The sequence below is a fragment of the Chrysemys picta genome, chromosome 13, assembly GCF_011386835.1.
Source record: "Chrysemys picta bellii isolate R12L10 chromosome 13, ASM1138683v2, whole genome shotgun sequence".
NCBI lineage: Eukaryota > Metazoa > Chordata > Testudines > Emydidae > Chrysemys > Chrysemys picta.
In genome coordinates, this window is record NC_088803.1 from 17,051,529 (window position 1) to 17,077,145 (window position 25,617).

Here is a 25,617-nt window from a genome sequence, read left to right on the forward strand (position 1 = left end):
GTGGATCACAGGGGATGTTTCACCAACATCAACGTGGGCTGGCCGGGAAGGGTTCATGATGCTCGCATCTTCAGGAACACTACTCTGTTTAAAGGGCTGCAGCAAGGGACTTACTTTCTGGACCAGAAAATAACCGTTGGGGATGTTGAAGTGCCAATAGTTATTCTTGGGGACCCAGCCTAACCCTTAATGCCATGGCTCATGAAGCCATACACAGGCAGCCTGGACAGGAGTCAGGAGCTGTTCAACTACAGGCTGAGCAAGTGCAGAATGGTGGTAGAATGTGCATTTGGCCATTTAAAAGGTCGCTGGCGATCGTTACTGACTCGCTCAGACCTCAGCCAAACCAATCTCCCCATTGTTATTTCTGCTTGCTGTGTGCTCCACAATCTCTGTGAAAGTAAGGGTGAGACCTTTATGGCGGGGTGGGAGGCTGAGGCAAATCGCCTGGCTGCTGATTACATGCAGCCAGACACCAGGGAGATTAGAAAAGCACACCAGGAAGCGCTGTGCATCAGAGAAGCTTTGAAAACCAGTTTCATGACTGGCCAGGCTACAGTGTGAAATATCTGTTTGTTTCTCCTTCATGAAAACCCACCCCCTTTATTGACTCATTCTCTGTAAGGAACCCACCCTCCCCCTTCCCCCAGCTTGCTTTCAAACCAAATAAAGTCACTATCATTTAAAAATCATTTATTCTTTATTAATACATTATAAAAAGAGGGAGGGAACCCAGGTGGGGTTTGGGAGGAGGATCGGCAGGAAGGAAAAGGCCACTAAAAAAAGGTTAAAAAAATGACAGCCTTTTGCTTGGGCTGTCCACTGGGGTGTAATGGGAAGGTGTACGGAGCCTCCTCCCCCACGTTCTTACACGTCTGGGTGAGGAGGCTATAGAACATGGTGGGGGGGGTTATACAGGAGCTGTAGCGGCACTCTGTTATCCTGCTGCCGTTTCTGAAGCTCCACCAGACGCGGGAGCATGTCTGTTTGCTCACGCAGCAGCCCCAGCGTTGCATCCTGCCTCCTCTGACCTTCCTGCCACCACCTCTCATCTTGAGCGTCTCTCCTCTCCTCACGTTGGTCCCTCCTGTCCTCACGTTGGTCCCTCTTGTCCTCACGTACACTGTCTTCTTTCCTATACTTTGAAACCATGTCCTTCCACCCATTCAGATGAGCTCTGTCACTGCGGGTGGATTCCATGATTTCTGCAAACATCTCGTCTCGCGTCTTCTTTTTCCGACGCCTTATCTGTGATAGCCTTCGGGATGGAGGAGGGAGGCTTGAAGAATTTTCAGCTGCTGGAGGGAGGGAAAAAAGGAGAGAATTTTTTAAAAAGATACATTTTGCAGAACAATGCTTATACTCTTTCATGGTGACCAACACTATTCACATTACATAGCACATGTGATTTCTGTGCAAGGTCGCATTTTGCCTCTTAATATTGAGTGCCCGTGGCTTTGCTGTTAGAGATCACAGACGCAGGTCCGGGCAACAGAATTCGGCTTGCATGCGGCCATGGTAAGCCATTGTCTTTCGGCTTCTGCGCCCTTCTTTCCCACATACCAAGCAAAGCCCGTTGAGTGCTGCAGTTTTCCTGTTAACATTCAGCAGCAGAAAACAAACTAACCCCCCCCCCATCCAATTCTCTGGATGATCGCTTTATCCCTCCCCGCACCACGTGGTTGGTATCAGGGAAGATCCCTGCAGGAACCAAACTAACACCCTCCACCCCACCATGAATTCTCTGGAATGATCGCTTTACCCCTCCCCCCACCGCGTGGCTGGTATCAGGGAAGATCCCTGCTAGCCAAACGCGAAAAGCTCTGGGCCAATCCCCACCCCCCATGCTTGGCTAACTGCAGGGAAGGATTTCTTTTCAGCCACAGGCAAACAGCCCAGTAGGAACTGCCACCTCTGTCCCCTTAATTAAATTCCCGTATTTCAACCAGGTTACCATGGGTGATATCACTCTCCTGAGGATTACACAGCAAGATAAAGAACGGATGTTGCTTGAAGCCAGCAAACACCGGGACCATACGCTGCCAGGCTTTGTCATGCAATGATACCAGATTACTTGCTGCAAGCATGGTGCGGTCAAGTGTCCATGGAGGACGGAATAAGGCTGCACTGCCCAGAAACCTTGTGGCAAGGTTTTTGGAGTACCTCCAGGAAAGCTTCATGGAGATGTCCCTGGAGGATTTCCGCTCCATCCCGAGACACGTTAACAGACTTTTCCAGTAGCTGTACTGGCTGTGAATGCATCTCAAGTCCTCAGGGCAAAGTAATCATTAAAAACCCTTGCTTTTAAACAAGTTTTATATTTTAAAAGGTAAACTCACCTGAGGTCCCTTCCATGGGGTCGTGGTCTTGGATACTGGGTTGGGAGGGTACTTCAGTCAGGCTGAGAAAAAGATCCTGGCTGTTGGGGAGAACGGAGTGCTGGGTGCTCTCTGCAAGCTCATCCTCCTCCTCCTCCTCTTCCCCGTCTACAGAATCCTCAGGTGTAGCTGATGAGATGATCCCCGCCTCGGAATCCACGGTCAGAGGTGGGGTAGTGGTGGCAGCCCCCCCTAGAACTGCATGCAGCTCGTTGTAGAAGCGGCATGTCCGCGGCTCTGACCCGGAGCGACAGTTTGCCTCCTTTGTTTTTTGATAGGCTTGTCTGAGCTCCTTGACTTTCACGCGGCACTGATCTGAGTCCCTATTGTGGCCTCTCTCCATCATGCCCTTGGAGATTTTTTCAAAAGTTTTTGCATTTCATTTTTTTGAACGAAGTTCTGCTAGCGCTGAATCCTCTCCCCTTATAGCGATCAGATCCAGTACCTCCCGTACGGTCCATGCTGGTGCACTTTTTCGATTATCGGCCTGCATGGTTACCTGTGCTGATGAGCTATCTGTGGTCAACTGTACTCTCCACGCTAGGCAAACAGGAAATGAAATTCAAATGTTCGCGGGGCTTTTCCTGTCTACCTGGCCAGTGCATCCGAGTTCAGATTGCTGTCCAGAGCGGTCACAATGGTGCACTGTGGGATAGCTCCCGGAGGCCAATACCATCGAATTGCGGCCACACTAATCCTAATTTGAAATGATAAAATCGATTTTGGCGCTACTCCGCTCGCCGGGGTGGAGTACAGAAATCGATTTAAAGAGCCCTTTATTTCAAATTAAATGGCTTCATTTTGTGGATGGGTGCAGGGTTAATTCGATTTAACGCTGCTAAATCCGAATTAAAGTCGTAGTGTAGACCAGGCCTGGGAGCCCACACTTTTTTAACCGATTTATATTTTTGGAAGGAGTACTGAAAACGTCCTCACTTTTACCCAGAAAGTTTTTAAGTATGTTTTTATGGCCACAGATCAGATGGTACTTTTGATGTGTTTGTAAGGGTAGTGGGCCAAGCCTGATGCTTTAGATTATTTTGAATGGGACCAAAAAATATCACTGTGATGGTAGCTTTTGCCATCTTGGGCTCATGTGTGATAACTATCCTTTCATATATTTATATCATCTTCACTATACTGAGAACCCCCTCAGCCGAAGGCTGGGAATAGAGCTTTTCTACTTGCTCTTCCTATTTTAATTGTATGGTACAGCTCCACCATTTACCCCTTCTGCACAGAATTCCTTGGAAATGACCATGACAGCCAACATCCTGAATGCTACTGTAACACCAGTGATAAAGCCTTTCATCAATGCCCTGAGGAAAAATGAAGTGAAGAAAGCCTTGGGAAATACAATCTCTGGGAGAGAAATAATTTCCAAATGGCCTGGAGGTCATTCCACTAACACTGAACATTTTTAAAATCAGCAGGATTGCATTAATGGATCAGACCCCAGCTATATCAAAGACTGAATATTAATTTGTGAATAATTGGGCTCCTCTGGGACACTGCAGATAACTAAGTCGAGGACAAAAGACATTAGAGCAGTGGTCAAAGGAGCACTGTCTGTCAGTGGTAATCTGGCTTTGGAACATACTCACAAAGGAGATCAGGCATATCCAGAATCTGTCTAAAGGAAACACTAAACAAACCTTCACTTAAAAAAATCTGTCCATCAGAAGAATGACCATTACAACACTGAAACCCCTGAATGCCCACCACAACAAAGATCAGAAACAGTCCCCAGAAAGATACATGTTCTGAAATGTTTAGCAGGTTAAAATCAAACATAAGGAAGAACTTCTTCACATAATGCACAGTCCTCAGGGTTCAAAAAAGAACTATATACTTTCATGGAGGATAGGTCCCTCAATCACTATTAGCCAAGATGGTCAGGATGCAACCCCATGCTCTGGGTGTCCCTGGCCTATGTTTACCAGAAGCTGGGAGTGGATGAGAGGGGATGGATCACTTGATGATTGCCTATTCTGTTCATTCCCTCTGGGGCTTCTGGGATTGGACACTGTCTGAAGACAGGAGACAGGGCTAGAGGGAGCATTGGTCTGACCCAGTATGGCAGTTCTTGTGTTTGTGTGTTCATAGTGCTAATTACTTTCCTCTGTTACAGGAGTGTTCAATATCTGTGTATTTGGAAATGAGGAATACAGAGACAACCCTGTGACAGGTTGGTTCACAGAAACCCCCTTGGGAACTGCCAACTGATGTGCCAAGACTACTTTTGCCCTTGCTTTCCCTGCCAGCCTGGGAGCCCAGCACCCTGTCTTGCTGAGCCAGACACACCCGTCTGCTCCAACACAGACCCAGGGTCGGAATTACTTGTCCCAAAGCTGCAGACTTAACTGAAAGCAGCTTACAGAAGTGTTCTTGCCTTTAACACTCAGATGCCCAACTCCCACTGGGGTCCAAACCACAAATACATCCGTTTTACCCTGTATAAAGTGTATACAGAGTAAACTCATAAATTGTTCACCCCCTATAACACTGATAGAGAGATATGCATAGCTGCTTGCTTCCCCAGGTATTAATACATACTCTGGGGCCTGGTCTACACTATGGGGTTAGGTCGAATTTAGACATGTTAGGTCAATTTTAAAATGAATGTGTCCACACAACCAACCCCGTTCCATTGACTTAAAGGGCTCTTAAAATTGACTTCTGTTGTCTTCCCCCAATGAGGGGATTAGTGTTAAAATTGACCTTGTGGGGTCGAATTTGGGGTAATGCGGACGCGAATCAACAGTACTGGCCTCCGGGAGCTATCCCAGAGTGAGCCAATGTGACCGCTCTGGACAGCACTTTGAACTCTGGTGCACTAGCCAGGTACACAGGAAAAGCTCTGTGAACTTTTGAATTTAATTTCCTGTTTGGTCAGCGTGGTGACCATGCAGTCCCCCCAGAATCATAGAGCGTAGAATGTTTCTATGCTCCCCCTATCATCTCCATCCCTGAGGTTATCGCAGATTAGAAGGTGAAAAAAACACACTCGCGATGACATGTTTTCCGAGCTCATGCAGTCCTCCCGCACTGATACGGCACACCTTAATGCATGGAAGCATTCAGTGGCAGAGGCCAGGAAAGAATTAAGTGAGCGCGAAGAGCGGAGGCAGGACGTGATGCTGAGGAAAGCCAGCAAGAGCACAGACCCCCACTGCATCCACCGTATAACCGCCTCCCCTCCTCCCCATGTTCCATAGCCTCCTCACCCAGACGCCCAAGAACACAGGGGGTGGGAGAGGAGAGGCTCCAGGCACCCAGCCACTCCACACCAGAGGATGGCCCAAGCAACAGAAGGCTGTCATTCAAACAGTTAGATTTTTAGTGTGGCTACAATAAGCAATGTGGCCGTGTCCTTCCCTCCTCCCCTACCTCACATGGGCTACTTTGTTCATTATCTCATTTTTTAATTAATAAAGAAAGAATGCATGGTTTCAAAACAATAGTTACTTTATTTTGAAGGGGGAGGGTGGTTGGATTACAAGGAATTAAAATCAATAAAGGGGGTGGGTTTGCATCAAGGAGAAACACACACAACTGTCACACCATAGCCTGGCCAGTCATGAAACTGGATTTCAAAGCCTCTCTGATGTGCAGTGTGCCTTGCTGTACTATTCTAATCGCCCTGCTGTCTGGCTGCTCAAAATTGGATGCCAGGCGATTTGCCTAAACCTCCCACCCCACCATAAATGTCTCCCCCTTACTCTCACAGATATTATGGAACACATAGCAAGCAGCAATAACAATGGGAATGTTGGTTGCGCTGAGGTCTGACCTAGTCAGTAACCAGCACCAGTGAGCTTTTCAAGTGCGTGATAGTGAGCTGAGTGGGCTCCAGGCTTGCCGTGGTATGGCGTCTTCATGGGTAACCCAGGAAAAAAGATGCAAAATGATTGACAGCTGTTGCTTTCACGGAGGGAGGGGCGATTGACGACATGTACCCAAAACCACCCGCAACAATGTTTTTGCCCCATCAGGCATTCGTAGCTTAACCCAGAATTCCAATGGGGAGCGAAGACTGCAGGAACTGTGAGATAGCTACCCACTGTGCACCGCTCCGTAAGTCATTGTTAGGCATGGTAGTGAGGACGCACTCCGACGACTTAATGCACTTAGTGGGGACATACATAATCAACTGTATAAAATTGATTTCTAAAAATGGACTTCTATAAAATTGATTTAATTTCGTAGTGTATATGTACCCTGAGTGTATACATACCCTAAGTAAAAAGTGATTTTATTAAATACAGAAAGTAGGATTTAAGTGGTTCCAGGTAGTAACAGACAGAACAAAGTGATTTATCAAGTAAAATAAAATAAAACATGCAAGTCTATGTATAATCAAACTGAATAAAATCCTCACCAGTTCGAGAATGCTTCCTTTACAGACTAATTTCCTTCTAGTCTGGGTGCAGCAAACACTCACACCCCTTTCAGTTTTCTTTGGGGATGGAGAGGATTTCTCTTTAGCCAGCTGAAGACAAAATGGAGGGGTCTCCCACAGGCTTAAATAGACTTTCTCTTGTGGGTGGAGACTCCCTCCTCTCTCCTATGCAAAGTCCAGCTACAAAATGGAGTTCTGGAGTCACCTGGGCAAGTCACATGTCCATGCATGACTCCCAGTTTTTACAGACAGGAGCCATTGCCCACATGGTATCTTGAATGTCTCCAGGAAGACTTCTTATGTGGATTGGAGCATTCCAAGATGCATTTTTCCTTAAGTGCTTCTTGATTGGGCACTTAACTTTGCGAATTCCTTTCTCCAGGAACTGACCAAATGCTCTACTAAGGTTATTTAGAAATCAAGCCAGTAAACGGCCAATAATCATAATTTCGAATACAAAAATGATCCATGCATACAAATAGGATTAATAGATTCAGTAGATCATAATCTTTACATAGATATGTTACATGGCATATGTAGCATAGAACATATTCCAGTTATGTCATATATATATTCATAAGCCTTATGGGGGGCACCGACCATCAAAGGCCTGTCCTTGCATATAGTGGGGGGCAGAAAAAGGGCAGTGGCTTCAGCAGATTTTACTGAGCATGCTTGCTGCGTGTGGGCATGCACAGTACAAGCCAAGCAACAGATCTGCGGGAGCACATGACTCTGCATACCCCCGCACAGGTCACCTCTGGGGCAAAAGATTAGGTGTCAGTGATGATATCAAGTATAGAAAACACAATTCTTTGGTTTTCTGGCACCAATAAAATTCACTGTTGTGGCTTCCTCTGTCCAGCTCTTTGTCTTTGCACAGCAAGTGGAAGAGGTCAAATTTTGGCATTTGCCATTAGTTTACAGCTGGGGAAAATGAGGCTACGGGGGGGCTTAGAGTAACAGACCAAAGCTCCTCCTGTGTAGCAAGAGTTTGGCAAAGAAAGGCCTAGATTTCTTGTCTCCAGTCTGTGCTTTCACCAGGAGACCAGCCTGGCTCAGCAGAGTGTGTTACGTATCCTAGGGAAGTCTGTGAAATTTTGTTGAGATCAAATATCCCCAGAGTGCTGGGGAGATGGGGGTGGAGTACAAAATAAACCTCTACTTGCAGCCAGTTTGAACTGCAGTTCATTAACAGGGTAGGTAGGGGTAAAGCCTATTGGATATTGTTGGAAAGAGAATCCCACCAAATGTCAAAATCTACAGAATTTGCCTGAGTTTTTTGGTTTTGAAGAAGCAGAGTCTCATTTTTACTAACAACACTTTGCACCACTCTGGCAGTAGAATGGGGCTTAAAATTGAAGAGAATTATACTAATCACACATATTTTAAAGCCCTTTATACTGCAAGAGTGGTATAAAATGATCTCGATGTACATGTGAACCAGGTGTGCAGTATTCCTCTATTTGATATATATTTTGGTGGGCAGGAGGGGAGGAAGGAAGATGCACCACTTGTTGATGTGCCATTTTTCAGCAGTCAGGCTATTGTGTGTCATCAGGGGAGAAAAAGAAGGTGAAAGAAAGGAGTTTGTATTAACAAAATCTATCAGAAGACAGGATAAGTTAGATTCATTAGCCAGATGCAGTGTATCATGTCATTATAGTTTAATGCAATTGTATTGATGGATAGGTTTGCCTTTCTTGGTAATGCAAGCTATCTGAAAAGTTCAATTTAAAAACTTTGCCTCCTAGAGGAGTTAACATACTAGTTGTGAAAGAATGAGTATATTGAGTATATCTCATCATTCTTTTTTCATATAGTATAAAGTTTAGGATGAACAAAAAGAAATAGTATTTTTGTAAATTGTATAACTAGTAGAGCCAATTGGGAAGTTATTGTTTTACATCAATTTTTTTGACAAAAATGAAAATACTTTTGTTTTTTTGTCAAAAGTTCTTTTTTTTCTTCATTTTTTTGTTAAAAATAAAATAGCAAAAAAAAGTTTTCAGCTAACCACAAGTATCAGAGGGGTAGCCGTGTTAGTGACTTGCATCTGAAGAAGTGAGGTTCTTACCCACGAAAGCTTATGCTCCCAATATTTCTGTTAGTCTTAAAGGTGCCACAGGACCCTCTGTTGCTTTTTACAGATTCAGACTAACATGGCTACTCCTCTGATACTTAGTAGCTAATCAGTTGTTTTAATTGTCATATTTGAATTCAGCACATCAAAATACATAATAAATAGCACATTTTATCTCTGAAGCAGACGAATTCTCAAAAACTGTAGACCAGTGCAATCACTTAAAACTGAACATATTCCATTCAAAACTGCCAAAAACTGATTTGATTTTTTCCTGGTGTTTTGGTTGACATTTTTCAATTATGGAATTTTTGATTTTCCAACAAAATAAGGGAAATTTTTGACAAAAACTGGCACTTTGCACAAAAAATGTTATTCAGTCAAAAACAACAATTTTAGGCTGAAAATAATTGCAAATGAAAAATTTTGATTACCCTATTATTATGTACTTAGGGCCAGATTTTAAAAAGTATTTAGGTGCCTAGTGGAATTTTCAAAATCATTTAAGTGCCTCACATGGAGTGGCACATCAGTGCTGGTAAAAGGCACCTACTTACTTTTGAAAAATCCTGTAGACACCTAAATACCTATAAAAATCTAGCCCTAAGAACTGAATTGAGAAGCAATGCACAGAGAACATTCAGAATGATTTCTTAAAAGTTTGGGAAGCTTCCAGCACACAGTGAGCACTTCTGCAAATAAATCATCATAAATATTTGCTTAATAATATAAGTTATTCAGCTGCATTCAACTCCCACTTATAATAGTTTCTCCCCAGTGTTTGTGATAAAATTATTAATTATCATTATTATTATACATGTGAGAAAGTCCTACTGAACATTTTGACACACATTAAATAGAAAATCTTGGTGCAACGTTAATTCTGAAGCTCTTATTGGTGCTTCCGTAAGTAGAGACATTACCTCCCATGGCTGGATGTTCTGAAGCTCCAGCAGATGTCCTTTCCCCGTGGCTTCCTTTTTGGATTTGGATGAGTTTAGGGCATGTAGAGCATGTGCCACAGCGTAGACACCATTGTAGGTACTGTAGCTCTGGCCTGACATTTTCATTTCAAAATCAGAACCCGGCAGGCTTTCCAGATCCTCCTTCTCTGAGCAATTTCTCCCACCCTTTATTGTCAAGCTACTATATAGAACAGAACAATTAAATACAGTGTGCCAAAAACACTGAATAAAAATATCTCCTTGGAGTTGGTAAGGGTTGAGGGTCCGGAGGAAATCTCGGAATCCTGGCACATCCTCTGTATGTACTGAGAAGGACAAGGCACCGTGGAAGGGCTTTAAAGTCCACCTATTCAAAGCAATATTCGATGTGAAATCCCACTGAGCTGTCGTGATCCAAACCTTCCCTATAGGTGTCAGTGCTGTTTGATAGCTTGCATATAAAAACAATTTTAAACCTAATAGGGAGTCTGTGTCACCGTAGACAACAATCACCTCAGCCTTTGTCTGGGTGATACTGGAATATGGCTTAAAATGTTGCTCCCTAAATATGTAGTCCATCGAAGAGGAAGGCACATGAGGGGCCTATTTGGTGAAGGCAACACAGATGCTGTTCCTAGTAAGCATTGGCTTCAAAGTCTGCACAAACTTTTCTCCACTATCATCATCCAAGGTGATGAGGCCAGTCCAGGTCCATTTGAAATGTTGCATTAACCGAACCAGTCCCAGCGACTGAGGTATCTCATTTGGGACCATCAGGTAGACAGAAGGGAACTGGAATTTATCACTCAGCATGGCATGGAATGAGCCATAGCTGATTTAAAAGAGAAAATATGTTGATTTGTAGATTTGGGCAAAATCTAGAGTTGTTAGAAAATGTTTTCTTCTCTCAGTAGAAAAATTCTATGCAAATGACAGGTTTTTTTCTTGACTATCTAAAACTCAACATTTTTAGTAACCAAATCCTGAAAATTTCAGCCAAAAACAAACAATTCAGCCAGAAACCCCATATATTTTGTTTCCAGGTTTCTGTGTTCCTAATGAAAACTTGAATATTTTCAAGGAAAGTATACACTTTCTTTGAAAGTTTTCTTTTAACTCAACCCCGATTTTCTGTACAAAACCACCAAACTAAGCAAACAAAAAAACATTTCAACAGAAAATTTCCAGCTGATTTTTTTCAACATCAGGGCCAGTTTCACCCTTGGCTAGAGATGCAGCCACATAAGGAAAGCTGTAGTAATGGGACCTGATGTGAGTCCTGCAGCTGCCTTGAAAAGGGAGTTCACAGAAGCTAAATAGCAAGCGGGACATTATGGAGAATGTGAGATTTATTTTTAATACTTTCATGAACAATATGCATGAGTCAGTTTACCCACCCACACTATATTGCTGCCCACTCAGGGTTAATTTTTCCCGTGACTGAGGCACTTGGGGATGTGATATATGTCCTTCTGGTTGTAATCAGCACAGATGAATGGAGTACCCTTGAGAGACAGCAGAAGACCGAATGACCAAACATTAATTTTAAATCACTGAAAGCCAAGGCATTCTGAGTATAGGGACACATCATGGCTGGATCTGGAGACAAATGAACCGGATGTGAAGACATTGGTTGTTAAGTTTTGCTGCTGCCCAGGGCAGGGTGCCACAGGATCAGAGAGAGACAGATATTAAGATGGACTCCAGTAAAGTATGGAAAATTGGGGCAATTGCTTCTGCCAATATAAATTCAGGCAAGCTTGGTTTTTCCATGCTGATTTAAGGACTCTCAAAGGCTGTGTTCCAATGGATTGATAAATGCTGGCTTTTTATGAAAAGGCTGTCCTGGGTCACTGCACATAGTACTGTTTGCATTGCTTCCTGAAGGGGTAGATGTCTCTAACAGGAGTCCGAACTCATTTGGATTCACTGGAAAGCCACAGAGAGAAAAAGGGTCCTGGAGCCCGGAGGTCCAGCCTTGGAGTTGTGGAACTGTAGGGCTTACCTTTGCGCAAAACTATGCCTAGGGCTTGTGTAGAATCTGGGGCACTGAAGTCCCTGTAAATCCATGACAGATGTGTCTTCCTGTTCCCCATCTCTGTCCCTGATGCCATTCCTCTGAGGTTAATAAAGTTACACCAGTGGGGACTTTGGCCCTGTCTCACTAAGCTGTAAAACCCTTCTATACCTCCCCCACTTCTTACCTGTGGGATATTGTAGATGCCTAAGATGGTTGCCATCTGGATGGATATTTCAGACCCGAGCCCCCTGATGACAGCTGACAACTTGTCCTGGGTGTCGCAGCTGTAATTCGGGATCATTAGGTACCTGGTGGAGAGCAGGGTAAAAGAGCTCTCATAGGTCTTCCTGGGACTGAAAAAGCTCTCGTAGATGCGGAACCCCAGCGTGATGTTGGATAACAGCTCAGGATCCTGGTTGATTTTAAATAAATAAATAAATTAATGGAGATATCCCATCTCCTAGAACTGGAAGGGACCTTGAAAGGTCATCAAGTCCAGCCCCCTGCCTTCACTAGCAGGACCAAGTACTGATTTTGCCCCAGATTCCTAAGTGGCCCCCTCAAGGATTGAACTCACAACCCTGGGTTTAGCAGGCCAATGCTCAAACCACTGAGCTATCCCTCCCCCCCGTCATTTTATTAATGACAAACACCAAGGCCAAGACATGCTGGTAGTTCTTAGGCACCAGCCTGCAATGAGATTTAAATGGTGCAGAACGTGCCTGCTAGGTGACAGGAATGATACAGAACTTTACACTCCAGCTATTTCTTAGCAAGGACAGATATTTCCAGCCTCAAGTCTGAGTCATATTTGTGCCCAGTGCACTGCCACAATGTTAGAACATAAGAACGGCCAGATTGGGTCAGACAAATGGTTCATCTAGCCCAGTATCCTGTCTGCCAACAGTGGCCAATGCCAGGTTCCTCAGAGGGAATGGACAGAACAAGTATTCATCAAGTGATCCACCCTCTGTCACCCATTCCCAGCTTCTGGCAAACGTTGCCAACTTTTGAGGTGTTATCGTGAGCCCTACAATATTGAGAATTTTCCTTAATAGTCCCAGCTGCAGAAATCATGTGATTAAGTGATGTGCACAGGTTTCTTTCTTTCTTTCTTTCTTTCTTTCTTTCTTTCTTTCTTGAATTAAAGGCTAGATTTTTAAAGGTGTTTAGATGCCTACTGGGATTTTCAAAAGTACCCAGGCAACCAGATCCCATCGATGGAGATGGGAGCATAGATGCTTTTCAAAATCCCATGAGACACCTAAACACCTTTAAAAATTTGGCCCAAAGTGTATAGCCCTGATAGATGCAGAGAAAAGGTTTAAAACCTGAACCAAGTGTAAAAAAAAGCCTCAGAAACCAGAGGACAAATAAAATGGCTTCCCAATTTTTATTTAATCTAATGATTTTTCAGCAAATTTCAGGATTTTTTGAGGCATGACTCGTGATATTTGAAGGTGTGGGGTTGGCAGTAATTATCCCATTCCCTTAAGGGGAGCATTATATGGATGAATACAGCAGGGCCACCCGGGGGTGGGGGGGTAGAGGGGCAATTTGCCCCAGGCCCCGGGCTCTGCAGGGGCCCCCACGAGAATGGCTGAGGCTCCCTCCACAGGCCTGACCCGACCCCACCTCCACCCCTCTCCCGGAGCCTCAGCGCACCGTATCCAGGAGCAGCCCTGGACAGACCTAAAGCGGTTGGCTCTGGCGGGGGAAGGGACGGAGTTGAGGCAGGGCCGGGGGTGGGGTAAGAAAAAACCGGGGGGGGGGCGGCCAAAATTTTTTTTGCTTGGGGCGGCAAAAATCCTAGAGCCGGCCCTGCTTAGGCTCATAAATCACAAAAATTTTATCGGGTCCAGAATCCAATTACTGATAAAAGTGAGAACAAATGGAAAAGACTGACTCTATAGATAGTTAGTTTGGGCACTTGCATAATTCTGAGTCCATCCTACAAATCAAGCAGAGATGGGACTTAAACGTGATTCTTCCATGACCAGGTGACTGCTGAAACCATCTGGATGTTGTGGGGGAGGATTCTTGCTCTCCTGTTTTTTATTTCCAACATTTTTGAAAGGTCTCATGTTCTTAAAGTTTGAAACCTTTTTTTCACCCACAAAATGGAATTCTTGTTTTCCAGTGGGTCAAGCTTGAGGCCTTTAGAAAATCCCACCCCAAATTCTCAGAAACAAGGAAGTAACGTTTAAAATTAGAAATTATGGTTATTATTTATTGTGTCTTCTGGTAGAACATTAAGGTCCCAGCTAGGCACTGCACAATCATAGCATAGAAGACCACCCCTACTCCGAAAAGCTTACAATCTAAAAGGCAGGACAAACAAATAGAGAGAGACAAAGAACAAATACAATAAAATATAATAAAATAAAATTGTTTCACCATTTCTCTTTCACATTCCCCTCTTCCACTAACCTACCTTGGGCTCAGTCTTCAGCCATACAATTACAGCCTGGGCTGATCATGAACAATAGCTTAATTAGTTAGGAATCATGTTCCAAACACTGCCTGATGCCAAATGCTTAAGGCACAACATATAACCTTTGAAAATAGAAAAATTTGAAAGTAGAAGGAAGCTTGGGTGAAAGTGATAATGAAATCACAGAGTTTGAAATTCTAAGGAAGGGTAGAAGGGAGAACATCAAAATAGAGACAATGGATTTCAGGAAGACAGATTTTGGTAAGCTCAGAGAGCTGATAGGAAAGGTCACATGGAATCAAGACTGAGGGGAAAAACAACTGAGGAGAGTTGGCAGTTTTTCAAAGGGACACTATTAAGGGCCCAAAAGCAAGCTATTCCGCTGGTTAGGAAAGATAGAAAATGTGGCAAAAGACCACCTTGGCTTAACCACGAGATCTTGCATGATCTAAAAAATAAAAAGGAGTCATATAAAAAATGGAAACTAGGACAGATTACAAAGGTTGAATATAAGTAAACAACACAGGAATGCAGGGGCAAGATTAGAAAGGCAAAGGTACAAAATGAGTTCAAACTAGCTACAGGAATAAAGGGAAACAAGAAGACTTTTTATCAATAAATTAGAAGCAAGAGGAAGACCAAAGACAGGGTAGGCCCACTGCTTAGTGAAGAGGGAGAAACAGTAACAGGAAACTTGAAAATGGCAGAGATGCTTAATGACTTCTTTGTTTCGGTCTTCACCAAGAAGTCTGAAGGAATGCCTAACATAGTGAATGCTAATGGGAAGGGGGTAGGTTTAGCAGATAAAATAAAAAAAGAACAAGTTGAAAATCACTTAGAAAAGTTAGATGCCTGCAAGACACCAGGGCCTGATGAAATGCATCCTAGAATACTCAAGGAGCTAATAGAGGAGGTATCTGAGCCTCTAGCTATTATGTTTGGAAAAACATGGGAGACAGGAGAGATTCCAGAAGAATGGAAAAGGGCAAATATAGTGCCCATCTATAAAAAAGGAAATAAAAACAACTCAGGAAACTACAGACCAGTTAGTTTAACTTCTGTTCCAGGGAAGATAATGGAGCAAGTAATTAAGGAAATCATCTGCAAACACTTGGAAGGTGGTAAGGTGATAGGGAGCAGCCAGCATGGATTTGTAAAGAACAAATCATGTCAAACCAATCTGATAGCTTTCTTCGATAGGATAACGAGTCTTGTGGATAAGGGAGAAGCTGTGGATGTGGTATACCTAGACTTTAGTAAGGCATTTGATACGGACTCGCATGATATTCTTATCGATAAACTAGGCAAATACAATTTAGATGGGGCTACTCTAAGGTGGGTGCATAACTGGCTGGATAACCGTTCTCAGAGAGTTGTTATTAATGGTTCCCAATCCTGCTGGAAAGGCACAATGAATGGGGTTCCGCAGGGGTCTGTTTTGGGACCGGCTCTGTTCAATATCTTCATTAACGACTTAGATATTGGCATAGAAAGTACGCTTATTAAGTTTGCGGATGATATCAAACTGGGAGGGATTGCAATGGCTTTGGAGGACAGTGTCATAATTCAAAATGATCTGGACTAATTGGAGAAATGGTCTGAGTTAAACAGGAGGAAGTTTAACAAAGACAAAAGCAAAGTGCTCCACTAAGGAAGAAAAAATCAGTTTCACACATACAGAATGGGAAGAGACTGTCTAGGAAGGAGTACGGCAGAAAGGGATCTAGGGGTTATAGTGGACCACAAGCTAAATATGAGTCAACAGTGTGATGCTGTTGCAAAAAAAGCAAACATGATTCTGGGATGTATTAACAGGTGTGTTGTGAGCAAGACACGAGAAGTCATTCTTCCGCTCTACTCTGCTCTGGTTAGGCCTCAGCTGGAGTATTGTGTCCAGTTCTGGGCACCGCATTTCAAGAAAGATGTGGAGAAATTGGAAAGGGTCCAAAGAAGAGCAACAAGAATGATTAAAGGTCTTGAGAACATGACCTATGAAGGAAGGCTGAAGGAATTGGGTTTGTTTAGTTTGGAAAAGAGAAGACTGAGAGGGGACATGATAGCAGTTTTCAGGTATCTAAAAGGGTGTCATAAGGAGGAGAGAGAAAACTTGTTCACCTTAGCCTCTAAGGATAGAACAAGAAACAATGGGCTTAAACTGCAGCAAGGGAGGTCTAGGTTGGACATTAGGAAATAGTTCCTAACTGTCAGGGTGGTTAAACACTGGAATAAATTGCCTAGGGAGGTTGTGGAATCTCCATCTCTGGAGATATTTAAGAGTAGTTTAGATAAATGTCGATCAGGGATGGTCTAGACAGTATTTGGTCCTGCCATGCGGCCAGGGGACTGGACTCGATGACCTCTTGAGGTCCCTTCCAGTCCTAGAATCTATGAATCTATGAATAGGTTTCCTTCATATGGACTGCATGATCAACTGGAATTGATGGCAAATAGTCTGGAGCCCAACAGCTCTGGGTATTTCCAAATCCCTGACAAGGTCATTCAGTTCACCTTGTGTTATGAGGTGTGGTTCAGAGGAGTAGGATGGGAGAAAATGTGGGTCCTGTGACATTGATGGTTCAGGACCAGAAGTTTCATCCTCTTCCTCTTCCTCGTCTGACTCAAGTGAGAATGATTCGGGTGCATCAGGAACCGGCAGTCCTTCTCCATGGGGTACTGGGCGTATAGCTGATGGAATGTTTGAATAATGCAGTCCACTTTTTCTTCTTTGACACACCTTTCCCAACTGGAGGCACTATGCAGAAGTAACAGTTGCTGGTATGATCTGTTGGCTCTCTCCAATTCATTGGCACTACAAAAGGCATAGATTTCCTTTTCATGTTCAACCCCTGGCGAAGATTTGTTACACAAGTGTTGCAGCATATGTGTGGGGCCCACCTCTTGTTCTGATCTCCAATTTTGCAGCCAAAATAAAGGTGATAGACTTTCTTAACCATAGTGGTTATACTGCGCTTTTGTGATGCAAAAGTCACTTCACCACAAACATAGCAGAAGTTATCTGCACTGTTCACACAAGTACGAGGCATCTCTGCTCACTTTGGCTAAACAGAAATGTGTCCCTTTTCAAAATCAAACACTGACAAATAAGAGAGCACGACACTGTATGATTTCTAGAGCTGATATAGGGCAATTTGTTCAGCAGAGTGATGTAAGCTTCATTATGATTGCATCATCCATGACTTCTAGCAATAACATGATGCAATTCATATCATGTATGACGCAATACCAGCTTCAGATTGCATCATTGCATTCATTTTTTTGCCTAAAAAGCAAGTACTGTCCAAACCCAGTCATAGATTTATTCATAGATCCAGTCAAAGATGTATTTTAGTCATTTCTGGTTTAAATTGAGATCCCTTCCCTTTATAACTCACTTATCCTCCACCATTCCCAAGTCAAGGGTCGTATATACTGACCCAATAGCATATCTTGAAAACTAGAGCCAATCAACAATTTTAAGCATCATTTTCGTTCTCAGTGACCCAGAATTAGTAAAGTTTGACTACATTTATTTCAGAAGCATTTTGGCTGTAGAGCAGTGTTGTCAGCCAAAAAAATTACAACTTGGAGATTTTTAACAAAAAATCTAAATTGTCCATGGAGAAAAAAATTGAATTTGCTGACCAGATCCACATAATATACTTGGTTTCAGAGTGGTAGCTGTGTTAGTCTGTATCAGCAAAGACAATGAGAAGTCCTTGTGGCACCTTAGAAACTAACAAATTTATTTTGGCACAAGCTTTCATAGGCTAGAACCCACTTCATCTGATGCATCGAGTTTATGCATCTGATGAAGTGGGTTCTGGTCCATGAAAGCTTATGCCCAAATACATTTGTTAGTCTCTAAGGTGCCATAATGTACTTGGACTCTTAAAAGCAAGGAGATTTTTAGTTCACTGGAGAACTCAAAAGGCACAGTGATCCTGTCATAAACATACAGCTAAGGGTAGCATAAAATCTCTCCTTTACCGGTAAGGGGTTAAGAAACTCAAATAACCTGGTTAGCACCTGAACAAAAGGACTATTAAGTGAAAAAGATCCTTTCAAATCTGGGGGGGGTTGTTTGTGCTCTCTTTGTTGTTCTCTCCTGGCGAGAGAGGGACCAGGGCAGGAAAAAAAATCTCCTAAACCCCTACCTGAAATGAGCATCTAAGATTACAAAAATTGTAAGTAAGCAAGGAAATGCATTAGATTATCTCTTATTTTAGCTTGTGAATTTTCCCTATGCTAAGAGGGAGGTTTATTCTGTTTTTTTGTAACTTTAAAGTTTTGCCTATAGGGGAATCCTCTGTGTTTTAAATCTTATTACCCTGTAAAATTACCTTCCATCCGGATATTTACAGAGGTGCTTCTTTTACTTTTTTCTTTATAATAAAGTTCTATTATAAAGGATGTAACCCTGACAGATTCCTTTTCAAAAATGTGGAATCTATCAATTTTCAGAATGTGTTAGCTCCAGAAATCGCTTCATTTACAAAGTCACCCTCTCCCAGGGAAAACAGAAAACATAATCTTCCAAAGACAGGAGTTTGTAAGTTGCATTTTGATGGATTCAGGACATTGGCAGCCATTTATTGCATTTTTAACACCTGCCAATTTCTCTTTCAATCTAGCTCCATCTTCTTTTGAAAAATGTCCGATTTAACAACAGTACCGGGGACGAAGTTTATTTCGATGAGAACGGTGAATCATCAGCTGGATACGACATTTTAAACTGGATCGTTTTTCCCAACGATTCCTTCATCACAGTCAAAGTGGGTCACATGGACCCACGGGCTCCTGTTGGCCAAGAGTTCACCATTAATGAGGCAGCCATTGTTTGGAACAGCAGGTTCAATCAGGTGGGGAAACATTGCAGCTTCCAGAGTGATGGGGAGTGTTACAGTCCTGGCCCTTGGAGATCTCTCCTGCCAGGCAGGGTGAGTCCCATTGCGTAACACTGAGTGCCTGTAACAGAGACACCCCCCCCCCCCGTGCAGGAGGAATTTAAAGCACCAAGAATATAAGGTGACCCTTGCCTCCATCTTCAATATAGGGTAGGAGTTCCCTGATGACACTCAAATTGGTTGGAAGTATATTGAGAATTAGAGCTGGTTAAAACAAAATTCTGGCAAAACATTTTTCTTTTTTTATGAGAAATTGGGTTTTTAATAAAACACATTTTTTCCTGGTTTTCACACTTCCTTCCAGAGAAGGGACAAAAGAAGCCACAATAATGGCCTACTGTTGTTAACCCACTCCTATTATTTTTGTTCAGACAGTGCCACGGTCCATGTGCACTGACAGCTGCCATCCTGGATATGTTAGGACAGTTTGGGAGGGGAAGCAACTTTGTTGCTATAACTGTGCTCCATGCCCAGAAGGGACCATTTCCAACCAGACAGGTAGGTGTCTCCAGAGGAATTTGCAGAGTATTGAGGACTGTGTTGGAATTTCAAGCTATCGCTTTAAGTTTGTGTGTGTTATGGGAGAGTCAGTCCTCATCCTGCTCTTGCAGGCTATGGGGCTCTGGGCATGGTAAGAAAGTGTGTGCTTTGAGTCAGTCTTCTAGGAGCTGGTCTGCAGCAAGGGTGGTAGGTTGTTTCTCTCTGCTTTAAGGACCAGCCTGCTCTGTCTCCCCCTGTTTTTGGTTCTTGTGTTGTTAAAGTTCCAGAATGTAAGAAATAAGGTTGTGTGACATTGCAACCTTCCTGAAAAAGTATTTTAGCTTGGTATCTAACTTCTCTGTGTGTATGATGTGAACATAACAGAATTATCACCCCCTAATAAAAGGGCACAGCTGGGGGAATTGTGCACAGAATTAGCTGTGATCAGATCTGATTGAAACATTTGAATTTCTCTCCTGTGGAAAATTCCAGTATTGTGACATTTGTTTTCATCCAAAATTTGGACAACAAATTTGAAATATCAAAACAGAATGAAAATATCAATTAAAAAAAAAGTCAAAGTGACGTGAAATGAAATGTTTCGTTTTGCTCTGAATCTATATTACTCTCCATCCTCCTGGTGCCTCATAGGAGCTGTAGTTTAGATGATTTATATCCCCATTCTATCCCAGGGGCCAGAAACCCTGGCTGGACTATATTTCCCATGATGCACTATAGTCATTCCCTCTGACTCAGTCACCATAGGATCACATGGCCATGGTGCATCATGGGAGATGAAGTCTGGAATGAGAAAATTGATGTTAAATTGAAAATTTAGTCAAAATTACCATTTTCCTCTGGGATATTTAAATTTTTCAGAAATCAGGTTTTCCACTGAAAAAATGGTTTTGATTGAAAATGTCTGACTAGCTCTACCTGTGAATAAATTTTGCTATGACTCTGTTCAGCCCACTTCAGTATTTGTTTCCCCAAATATGAATTTACTGGCAGGCGTGTTCATAGAAACAACAAATGTTAAGCAAATATTTTAGAATCTCTGCTAAAAGGGAATTTCAAATAGATAATCCTGAATATTTAAAACATAAACCTGATTCTAGGAGTTCTGCTCATCCCCTCAACAGACAGAAATAACATGTTGCAACCTGTGGTATCTTGCAGTTAAACAGACTGGATTTCTGTGCAACCCAATGTATACATGTTGCTGTTTGAATGTATGTATGTAATATCAGACGTAAATAATTTCCTTCAGTGCCTGTGTTTCATCTTTGCTGTAAGAGCTGACTGGGTGAAATGTATCCCTAGTGTAATTTCATTGGTTTAAGTGGAGTTACATTTTGTTTTGTTTCATTTTGTTTCTTTCAGATGCGGTCATTGTGATAGGTGCCCAGAAGATCAGTATCCAAACAGGGACCAAGATAAATGCATACCCAAGTTTATGAATTTCCTTTCCTATAAAGAACCTTTGGGATTTATTTTGGCTTCTTTTGCTCTTTTATTTTCTCTTCTCACAGTGCTGGTGCTAGGAATGTTTATTAAGCATCAGGAAACTCCCATAGTGAGGGCCAACAACTGGGAGCTCAGCTACGTTCTTCTCCTCTCCCTCCTGCTCTGCTTCCTCTGCAGCTTGGTATTCATTGGCCAGCCTGGCCAGGTGACCTGCCTTCTCCGACAAACAGCTTTTGGTGTCATATTCTCTGTCTCTGTTTCTTCTGTGTTGGCAAAAACCGTCACTGTGGTTCTGGCCTTCAAAGCCACAAAGCCAGGAGCCAGCATGAGGAAATGGCTGGGGAGAAGACTGGCTGGCTCCATCATCGTTTCCTGTTCCCTTATCCAAGTTGGGATTTGTGCTGTCTGGCTGGGAATTGCTCTCCCGTTCCCAGATCTTGACATGAAATCAGAGGTTGGACACATCTTAATGCAATATAATGAGGGATCAAACGCTGCCTTCTACAGGCTGGTTGCTTTCCTAGCCATGAAACTGCCTGATACTTTCAATGACGCCAAGTTCATCACCTTCAGCATGTTGGTGTTTTGCAGCATGTGGGTCTCCTTCATCCCCACTTACCTGAGCACCAAGGGGAAATACATGATGGCTGTGGAGATCTTCTCTATCTTGGCCTCCAGCACTGGGCTACTGGGCTGCATCTTCATCCCCAAATGCTACATCATTGTGCTGAGGCCTGACCTGAACACTAGGGAGCAGCTAGTTATGAAATCCAAATCTGGGACACAGGAATTATGAACTTTTTCCTGTTTGCTGAAAGTTCTCCATTTAACTCACTAATTTTGTCTGGGGGTGAATTTGGCCCTGTCTATTACAGATTCCCAGCCAGCTCCCAAATGCTAAAATAAATTGGAATGTAAAAAATTAATCCTTATTTTGTGGGTGTTTCTTAGTGACATGTTCTTCTCTGGGTTTTCAGTGACACAACTCATAGGGGGAGGTATAGCTCAGTGGTTTGAGCATTGGCCTGCTAAACCCAAGTTTGTGAGTTCAATCCTTGAGGGGGCCACCTAGGGATCTGGGGCAAAATTGGTACTTGGTCCTGCTAGTGAAGGAAGGGGGCTGGACTTGATGACCTTTCAACATCCCTTCCAGTTCTAGGAGATTGGAATCTATGTTTTTTTTTTTTTAAATGGAGATATCCTAGGTCAAAGGGGACATTGCCAGCAAGTTAAAGAAGTATGGGCTGGATGAATGGACTATAGTGTGGATAGAAACCTGGCTAGATCGTCGGGCTCAATGGGTAGTGATCAACAGCTCCATGTCTAGTTGGCAGCTGGTTTCAAGTGGAGTGCCCCTGGGGCCAGTTTTGTTCAATATCTTCATTAATGATCTGGAGGATGGTGTGGATTGAACTTTCAGCAAGTTTGCAGATGGACCTAGACAAATTAGAGGATTGGGCCAAAAGAAACCTGATGAGGTTCAACAAGGACAAGTGCAGATTCTTGCACTTAGGATGGAAGAATCCCATGCACTGTTACAGACTAGGGACTGAATGGCTAGGCAGCAGTTCTGCAGAAAAGGACCTATGGGTTACAGTGGATGAGAAGCTGGATATGAGTCAACAGTGTGCCCTTGTTGCCAAGAAGGCTAACGGCATTTTGGGCTGTATAAGTAGTGGCATTGCCAGCAGATCAAGGGACGTGATCATTCCCTTCTATTCGACATTGGTGAGACCTCATCTGGAGTACTGTGTCCAGTTTTGGGCCCCACACTACAAGAAGGATGTGGAAAAATTGGAAAGAGTCCAGCGAAGGGCAACAAAAATTATTAGGGGGCTGGAACACATGAGTTATGAGGAGAGGCTGAGGGAACTGGGATTGTTTAGTCTCCAGAAGAGAAGAATGAGGGGGGATTTGATAGCTGCTTTCAACTACCTGAAAGGGGGTTCCAAAGAGGATGGATCTAGACTGTTCTCAGTGGTACCTGATGACAGAACACGGAGTAATGGTCTCAAGTTGCAGTTGGGGAGGTTTAGGTTGGATATTTGGAAAAACTTTTTCACTAGGAGGGTGGTAAAGCACTGGAATGGGTTACCTAGGGAGGTGGTGGAATCTCCATTCTTAGAAGTTTTTAAGGTCAGGCTTGAGAAAGCCCTGGCTGGGATGATTTAGTTGGGAATTGGTCCTGCTCTGAGCAAGGGGTTGGACTAGATGACCTCCTGAGGTCCCTTCCAACCCTGATATTCTATGATTCTATGACCATTGTGATCATCTAGTCTGACCTCCTGCAGAACACAGACTATAGAATTTCCACCAAAATAACTTGAAGTAGAGCAGAACTTCAAAAAGAATTCCAATCTTGTGTAATTACTGGGGTGACTCTGTTCTGCAAACCCTTACAGTGCCAGTAGCATGCACGGCGTACTGTGTCTAGGAGAAAAGCACTGTAAGTGCTTCAGCAGCTAGGCCTTGTATGTGCTAGCCCTGGTGGGTCCCAATAACCCCTCAGATACTGGGCTAAGGAAAATGGTTTTTTACCAGGGTTGGCAGGAGAGGGGAAGGTTGCAGATCCCCTAAGCACAGAGGCTCAGACAGTTACTTTTCAAAGGGAGGAATAGCCGTACTTGTTTGGGTCCCTGGCAGGCCAATCGAAAGAAAAGGCTCTTCAGGGTGAATCCCGCGGGTGTCTTCTCCAGTCCAGTCTCTGTTCAAGCAAATAAATGTTTTCAGGTTTCCAAGCCAGGCTCAGTTTGTCTCTCACTGGAACCCTTCTGCATTGGATCCCTGCCCAGCCATTACTGCTGTCCCGTAAGTCCCACACAGATCTTCACTCAGCTGTGATGTGCAACAGTCACAGCCTGTTCCACTCACAGCTCTATCCACAGTTCCTGGGGCTTCTCTCCAGACCCCTGGTGCCATGCAGCTCTTACTACCAAACACAGCCCGGACACTTCTTGCTTCAGAACCTTTCCTCTTATCTGGCCAGGGACAGGAAATGTGCAGGGGGCTGATGGGAATCATAGCCCCTGCTTAGCCAGGAGGAAGGGGATATGCAGTGGACAGGGGGCTTATGGGAGTTGTAGTCCTCTGCTTTCAGATCCAACACACTTGATTTACAGCTAAACAGAGCCTTAACACTAGATTTAGTACATTATTTTTGCTACTTACGAGAGTATGCTATGACCACATACAGGGCCAGCTCCAGGCACCAGCGGAGCAAGCTCGTGCTTGGGGCGGCAGATTCCAAGGGGCGGCATTCCATCTAATCATTTTCTTTTTTTTTTTTTTTGCGCTTCACCGCTTTGGCCGCCCCTGCAGGTTTTTTCCATTTGGTTTGCTGCTACAGGGCGGCGGCGCGGAGGAGGGGAGCACCCTGCAGCAAGCCCGGTAGGGCAGCCCACGTCCTTCCCTGCCTGCCGACCGGAGTGGCGCGGAGCCCTCCCAGCAGGAGGCACGGCGGGAGGGACCGCGTGGCAAGCGCCCCGCTTAAGGAAGCCCTGGCCACGCCCATTCTCTCTCTCCGCCCCGCTAGCCGGGGTGCGCACTCCACTGCCCGGGGTCTGCAGGGCCGGGAGTCCCCCTGCACCCATGCTCCCACCACCCCACAGGTATTTTGTTTTGGTTTTTTCTTTCCTTCACCGCTCCAGCTGGCCAGTTTGTTCCTCCCCCTCACTGCTCCGGCCGGGGGCAGGTTTGTTTCCCGCTCCTCCCCCTCCCTTTGCTGCTCCGGACGGCTGCTTTGTTCCCCCCCCCCCGCTGCTTCTGCTGGCTGGTTTGTTCTCCCCCTCCCCCCGCCGCTCCGGCCAGCTGGTTTGGTCTCCCCCCCCGCCACTCCGGCCGGGGGCAGGTTTGTTTCTCGCCCCCCCTTCGCTGTTCCGGCCAGGGGCAGGTTTGTTTTCCTCCTCCCCTCTCCCCCCCACTTTGCTGCTCCAGCCGGCCCGGCGTTTTTGGCTTGGGGCGGCAAAAAAGCCAGAGCCGGCCCTGACCACATACATTTATTTAAGCAATTATATAGCTTAATATTTTCAGATTCTTATTAATTAATTATCCTTTTTAGTATGTTAGAAAATGGTGAATGATATATTGCTTATTTACTAGCTACTTAACTTTTTTCTCATAATTTTCATTAGGATGAGTAAGCGAGTGGACTCCCCATGCGACGCCTCCTGTTGGTTGTCCTCAGGAATTAGCTCACCAGCCCTCTGGAGCGCCCTCTGCCAGCCGGTGATCCACTACCACTGGGATGCCATGTCCCTCCCAGGACCCTGGTGCCCCTTTAACTGGGTGCTGGCCCCTGGCAGTACCTCCACAGTTCTGGGTCTCCCCCTCCCAGGGGAACCCCCACCCACTATCCCCACTTCACCACAGTCTTGGCTACTGCCCAGTCTCCATCTAGCCCCCGTTCACTAGGGCAGACTGCAGTATAAGCCACTCATCACAGGCAAAGGGATTTGGACCTGCTGCCTCTGGTTACCTGTGGGCTGCCCCTGCAACCCAGTACCTAA

General features: G+C 44.2%; 2 protein-coding genes across 3 annotated transcripts in view; one reads left to right on the top strand and one right to left on the bottom strand.

Moving 5' to 3' along the window:
- The window catches only part of LOC135975263 (uncharacterized), a 443,768-nt gene that overhangs the window by 350,487 nt on the left and 67,664 nt on the right, over positions 1-25,617 (bottom strand). The window lies entirely within an intron of this gene.
- LOC101935136 (vomeronasal type-2 receptor 26-like) lies at positions 3,638-21,908 on the top strand. Its single transcript, XM_065565210.1, has 3 exons — positions 3,638-3,712; positions 18,893-19,110; positions 21,029-21,908. Exons 1-3 carry the CDS (start codon positions 3,638-3,640, stop codon positions 21,906-21,908), a joined length of 1,173 nt encoding a protein of 390 aa, XP_065421282.1.

What these genes read in the sequence shown, in the direction of transcription:
- LOC101935136 (XM_065565210.1), top strand. Translation starts at nt 3,638, where the DNA reads ATGACAGCCAACATCCTGAATGCTACTGTAACACCAGTGATAAAGCCT. An exon ending in ATGCCCTGAGGAAAAATGAA is followed by an intron (nt 3,713 to 18,892) that starts GTGAAGAAAGCC and finishes CTTTCAATCTAG; the next exon opens with CTCCATCTTCTTTTGAAAAA. An exon ending in GCCATTGTTTGGAACAGCAG is followed by an intron (nt 19,111 to 21,028) that starts GTTCAATCAGGT and finishes TGTTTCTTTCAG; the next exon opens with ATGCGGTCATTGTGATAGGT.